Genomic DNA, 6,655 nt, shown 5'->3' with positions numbered 1-6,655 from the left:
ATGATGTTGTGGGTCAGACCCAGTGGAGCTCACCTGGGGGTTTGTGAAGTAAGCCCTGGAGCACAGCATGAGGTAGGGCTGATTTGCAGTGTGAGGTGCACCAGGTGGATTGTCTCTGCCTGTACGCATCTGGAGGTACTGGAGATGTTTTCACAGACTGGAGCTAGGGAGAGTTCCGCAAAGGTAGAGGAGATCACTTTGTAACTGCAAATCTTAGGAAATGTGGTGGATGATTGCAGAAGATGGTGAATGGGTGTGCTGGGTGTGTTTGTTGATATGTACTCTGGGATATTCTCTGTGTTCTAGTCAAGGTGCTGCCACCGGCAAATGTGTCAGTGGAACTGACGAAAAACCAAGAGTATGAACTGAGGTGGAAAAAACACACTTTACGGTATGGTTTCATAAAACAGCAGTACCAAGTCCAGTTCTGGAAGCACAACCAATATGAAAAGGTGAGTGATAGGAAGTGCAGGAGTCCAGGGTTTCTCTATGCTTTGTGTCTGGGGACGTCAGTTCCTCTCACCTCTTCCATTTGTACTTCTTTCCTCTCCCTAGACCGTGAAGACAATAAACATTACCAATGATGAACCTCCCTTCATCTTCACTGATCAGATGTTGTCAGCGTCTACAAAATACAGGGGAAGAATGCGTGCAATGGTGAATAATCAGGATTATCAGGGATACTGGAGTGAATGGAGTGAGGAGTTCATCTGGGAAACTGAGAATGGTATTTCTCACCCGCAGTTTTTGTCAGGTTTTGTGTACAGTTTGTGGATGAAATGCCTGTAGAGAAACACATGCATTCTTGTGATGAATGAATGTTGCAGGTAGATCCCGCCATGTAACTGTGGTGGGGCTGCTTAAAGTGGTCACTGTTCTGTGTGCTCCCTTTCAGTGCAGCAGGAATGCCAACATAGGCAATGAGCAGATGGAGCTTGTAAGCATCTTTCCTGATTCCCTTCCCCAGTCTAATACAGCTAGCTGTAAAGGTTTCTACGTGGACAATCAAGAAAAGATCCTAGCCAAAGACCACTGCTGTTTCCTGATATCAATAATTTATTCTGCTTTAAGGAACTGAAGCGCTTGAGAATGCAGGAAGACAGGATAAAAATCAGCCTTTTCATTTTACAGAGAGGCCATGGCATTGAATTATAGGCACATTGGAGTGTACTGGTGATGCAGACAATATCATGTTTATGCAGTTTCTGGAGTTAGAAGCAGAATGCCTGGGATTACTATGCTCACGTGCCCAATGATATGTGACATTCTAGAATTTGTCCCTGGGAAGCTTGAAGTGGCAAGATGTTCACCTCCATGTTCATCTACATCCATTAGCAGAGCAGCTCAGGAGAATCTCTGAGATTGCCATCTCTCCAGGACTGTACAAAGTCAGGCAGCCTAAGACCTCTGCGAACGTCTGATGTTCACGGTGAATTCCACTACCTTACCTGGCTTTTATTAGGATAAATCATTTTCCCAGTGAAGTCAGTGAAGACTAGAAAAAGAATCAGTGAGGGAAAAGATGACTTCCTTTGGTCATCAGTAAGGTATTCAGGACACATTCGTTCTCTTCTGCTTCCCAGATATGCTTTCATGAAGAATGACCTGAATGCAAAACCTATTACGGGAAGTGGGGCCTCAGATGTTGATTCCCCATTCCTTTTTTCTCTCTTTCAGTTCTTTCACCAGTGGTTCTCCCATTGATGCTCCCAGTTCTCATCATCACTTTGCTCGTTGTTGCTTATTGCAGCTTTAAGTATTTACTCAGGTAAGTTTGTGCTGTGAGGAGGCGATTTAGCTGTGTGTTGGCCGCGTTGGCCGAGGAAGTGGAATAAAGGGTGAGGCACTGCTTGTCTGCTATGAGAGTGATTACGTGAAGAGAAGCCTTGGTGTGCAGTGTCAGCCGTGTGCATGGCTGGACAACGGTGCAAGTTTGTTGCTGGCTTCCCCGGCCACAGTGAGGCCAAGCAGAGCAGCATGGTGCATGAGGTGTAGTCTCTTCTTCTTGCCACACTGAGACACGAACCTTGAAAACTCTGTGTTGCTGCAGGCAGAAGAAGCTGTGGGAGGAAAAGATTCCAAACCCCAGCAAGAGTCTGCTGATCCAGAGCTACTTGAAGGTAAGAGGCATCTGATCTTTGAAGGTTCATTATTTCTTTCTTCTTCGTGAACCCCAATAATTCCAAGAGCTCCTCTTTGTCACCTAATCTGCAAGGAATGTACACTTTAATTAGTCTGTTTCTTGTTGCTCAGTCCGTATGCAACAGAAGTGAGATTGTGCATGTATACCTGCAGACTTATTTGTGTTGTGCTTGTCAGCATGACAGTGACGGAAAATCAAGCTAGGAAAATTTCAGTATTTTATCTCCTGTGCCAGAAGATAAAATGTTTCTGTTTCTACTAAAGCCTTATGATAAGTTTTCTACATGATCTTTCATTAAAATCTGATTTTTCCTTCCCCCCACATTCAAAGAAACAGCTTAGAGCCTTGTTTTTAATCCTTTACCTGTTTCTCTATCTGTAAGAACTATAATTTCATCGTTTTGAATTTGCATGAAGCCATAGCTCTGTTTATTGTAATGAGATCCTGCAGCATTTATAAGATCTTTCAGAGAACAGCTCCAACCATCTGAACTATATAGTGTTATGTAAGGTCAGTAGAAAGGCAATTTGGCTTTGAATCAAGATTCTTCTGGAGAAGTGAAAGCACCTACCAGTCATCTTACTGAAGTTGGATCGAACTTTACTGGAGTGCATTGCCAGATGCTTTCACCTCTGATACCTATTTTCCTTCTCCATGATTCTGCTTCTGATATGACACTTATCTTTCCTCACGTCTACTTTCTAATTTTTTTTCGTAGAAAGTTCCTCTAGGAAACAGGCATGCAAGCAGTCAGCTGGACTTCAACAAATGCAGCCTTGTGGAGAATGTGGATCAGCCTAGCTTCCTTCAAGTTGTGGACAGGTGAATGAAGAGAACATTGCAGTCACACAGTGAATGACATGCTTATAGAGCTCCCTAATTCATGGGAAGCCATACTCAAAAGTTCTGTCACCTAAAAGCCCATGGCAGTAACTTCTGAGCTTGGGATACAATTCTGTGCTATTTGGTGTAACTTGCTCTCCTATACAGATCATTCTATCCATATGCATAGCTACTCCAGTTTTCTACTAAGCTTGTGTTTCTGCCTTGTGTTTACCACAAATACATTTCTCATGAGCAATTTTTAACTGTCCCTCCTTCAGGCAGACGAAGATTTTGGCAGAGTCCCCTGAAGCGCAGACTGAAAGGACAGAGGTTTCTTCTCCTGCATTGGACCTACAGAACCCATACCATGCTTTAAATATGCCAGAGCATGCCCCAGTTGTCTGCCCAAGTCAGATTCCTGGCTATTCATATTCTGTTTCAAGGACAAACTGTGCTGATGCAAATATAACTTCTGAGACAGCAATCACTTGCTTTGCTTTCAATGGCCCATACTTGTACAGCCCAGTGATGTCTTCTCTGCCTGAGGTGCATCAGACCCTGGACGTGAGCTTGAATCCAATGGGAAAAGAGGAGAAAGCAGTGTCCCTGCAGTATGTGACCCTTCCAGACAAAGCCAGTCCCCAGGCTGCACGGAGGCAAGAGCAGCCGGGAGCAGGTCCTTTGCAGCCCTTCCTGCTCCCAGAGCAGAAGGAAGCGATGCAGTACCTCAACAAGAAGGAAGTTTCACCACTTCCCACCAGCTGTGGGAAAAGCACAGATGTGAGAACAGAAGAGCAGAAATCTCCAGAGGCTCCTAGCTGTCCGGCATTCCTTCAGCAGTGGCCTTTGGAGTACATCACCACAGACAGCCTGTTACTGCCATCAGCCAGCAGCACCACACACCTGCCACTTGCCACTGCTGGGGGGAAACGCTGTGATGCACAGGAGACCCAGCCCTCCAGTGACTGCTCTTGCCATGAGGTTTCTCCTGGGAAATTTGTTGTCATGCTCCCGCCTTCAGGCCAAACATCAGCCTCTCCTGAAATGCACCTGGATGCATTTGGAGACTACCTTGATGTCCGTTCAGGTCACCATGGACCTTCAGAATTCTCAAAGATTTCTTTGCCCTTTCAGCAGAAGGGAAGCATTCTTCCTAAAGAGCAGCCATTGTCCGAGGGTAATCTGGTGGTGTTAAATCCTGACAGCACTGAGCCGGTTTTCCTTTGCCAAGTTGGTGACTATTGCTTCCACAGCCTGAAATCTGGTGAGAAGATGTGTATGAGCCAGGAATACTCCCAAATCAAGAAACCTTCTGAAGGCAGGACAGTACCTGGGAAACCTGTACCAGATGACGAATCCATCACTTGCAAGGAAGGAGATGTATCAAAAATGCAGGCCATTCAGCTTTTCAAAAGCCTGAAATCAGATGATTACTTCTCCTGGCAGCAATCTTTGAGGATCACAGAAATCTGCTAAAGTAGCAAATATCAATGAAAAGCAAGGCTAAGAGTAGCTGAAAGAGGTGGCAGCTATCTGATATAATAAATGAACTCAGCAAATAAACATGTTGAAAGCCATGCCAATCAATAGCTTGATCTCATCCTCAATTTCCTTTGCAATTTTGTCACGAAAGACCATCCAAATATCATCACTGTGAGATAGCTCTTGTTTTCTTAGATTCTTGTATAATTTACAAAGTACACTTTAGCCTTCTTATGGTCCTGCACTGGTTGCAATCATTTTACCATAGCTCCAGACTGCCTGGAGCAAAACCTGTTGGAAGAAATGCTGACTTGAATTTGTGAAATGATATCAGGTTGAAAGTCGTTTGGAGACCTTTGTTATATAAGATTGTTTCAAGTAATTTTATTATCTTTTGTGTGTGTGTGAAATAGATCAAAGACTCATCAAGGACCTTTAATTATTTCTACCTTTTCTCTACTAGCATAGGTTAGGTATCATCTCAGATGAAAAATCACCAGACAGTTATAGAAGCATAAATTGAAAATGAGAAAAAATGGCCAAAGTCCAGGAAAACTTTCTTAATTTAAGATGCATTGTATCACGATGTGTTCTAAGGATAAGAAGAAAACATTACTGAGATACATGAAATAGGCTCTAGAGAACTATAGGGAAGATATATTACTAGAGGCAAACCCAAGGACTTATTCAGTACAGCGAGAGAAAGGGAAAGGGGCAATAACAGAGAATGACGAGAGAAAAGCTGTGAAGGTGCAGAAGTCTGTGTTTGGTGGGGCTTTTCTATTTCTCATTGTGTGATTTTCTTTTAAGTTCATTGGCTGTTTAAGCACGACATAATTCATCTTAACCATGTGATGTGTTCTTTTCTTTTTTTGTTCTTCATAAGCTGTATTGAAAAAGGAATCACTTTTTTACTTATTCTGCTTCTGTAAATGAAGTGTTGCAAGATAGGTGCACAGAACTGCCACTCTGTGATCAGTGAAAGGCTTTAGTTTTAGATCTGAAGAGGGGCTTGCCATTCCAAATATACACATATAATTTTATCTAATAAAATATATTATTTCTTCTTACAAATCTCTTCTTTCATATGTTAAGAATGTTGCACTTAAAACAACATTACTATTAGTTCTTTTCAATAGACATTAAAAGATTCTGTAAGCTCAGAATTGTCACCTGTAAGTTGACCTTGCCATATTATTTGACAGACCTAATGAGAAGGAGTTCTGTGTTTGTGCCTGCTGATTCCTCCTGCTGGTTTAATGGGACAATGCTGATTCAGAAATTGAAGAGAAATGCACTATTTTTCCGCAGTTTAATTGCTTACTAATTTAAATCTGAAAGGAGGCCAAATTCAATTTGACATTCTTAATGAGAATAGGCATACAGTTGCAGCCACTAATAGAGAATATTGAGGAACACCTTAAATGATTTTCAGTTTTTTTAGTCCCTTTGGCCTTTTATGCGTAAGAAAGCTAATTTCTTCTAGGCTGTATGGTTGTGCTTTATCAGGCTGGTACAAAAAGGAGATGTTCAAATTCATATGCAAATCAGGTATCTGGATTCAGATCTCCGATATGCATCATCTTGGAATCAAAGCGTCCATAGACTTTGTTTTTGTCTTACATTCCTTCCTGAAGTAAGCATCTCAATTAATAGCGTAGACCACTTTTACAACTCTCTGACTCAAACTTCAAAGATTCTGCCTGTGCTTTGACAGAAATTTTCTCTTTCTTACTCTCAGATAATAACTTTATTATTGCTTTGTAAGAATAAATCTCAACCAGAAATGTATTATTACCTGACTTTGCATGAGATTAAGTTGCAAAGTACATTGTGACCTCAATAGTTCCAATGCCAATCCATGTGGAACGAATCAGTTGTTGTATTTCTGCAAGTCTGGGGGTTGTCTTTTACATAAATAAGGAAATTGAGGGTGAATAGTTTAATAAAAAAGGAAACAGCAATGGAAAGCCCAGCGAGGTCTCAAAGAACAGCAGCTGGATAATTTCTGAGGAAATTGTATCTCTACAGTGTAATGCAAAACAAGCCCAACCCACCCTGACAATTGCTGTAGTTCACACAATGTCAAACACATTTGTACACGGTCTTTTTCCCATACATGTCCAATGATTAATCTCTGATTCCTTTTACTCCCTTTGATGCTGTTTCAGCATCTAAAGACATTGTTTTCTTCCCCTCTATGTG

At 42.0% G+C, this 6,655-nt stretch overlaps 1 protein-coding gene across 1 annotated transcript; it reads left to right on the top strand.

Moving 5' to 3' along the window:
- Positions 1–25: 25 nt before the first annotated feature.
- LOC104911312 (cytokine receptor common subunit beta-like) lies at positions 26–6,221 on the top strand. Its single transcript, XM_010712248.3, has 6 exons — positions 26–452; positions 556–727; positions 1,678–1,768; positions 2,051–2,120; positions 2,862–2,965; positions 3,247–6,221. Exons 2-6 carry the CDS (start codon positions 613–615, stop codon positions 4,442–4,444), a joined length of 1,578 nt encoding a protein of 525 aa, XP_010710550.3. The 5' UTR covers positions 26–452; positions 556–612; the 3' UTR covers positions 4,445–6,221.
- The last annotated feature ends 434 nt before the right edge of the window (positions 6,222–6,655 follow it).

Source organism: Meleagris gallopavo, chromosome 1, assembly GCF_000146605.3.
Source record: "Meleagris gallopavo isolate NT-WF06-2002-E0010 breed Aviagen turkey brand Nicholas breeding stock chromosome 1, Turkey_5.1, whole genome shotgun sequence".
Taxonomy (NCBI): Eukaryota; Metazoa; Chordata; class Aves; order Galliformes; family Phasianidae; genus Meleagris; species Meleagris gallopavo.
Note: the sequence above shows the minus strand (reverse complement) of the source record. Positions and strands in the feature narration are given on the sequence as shown.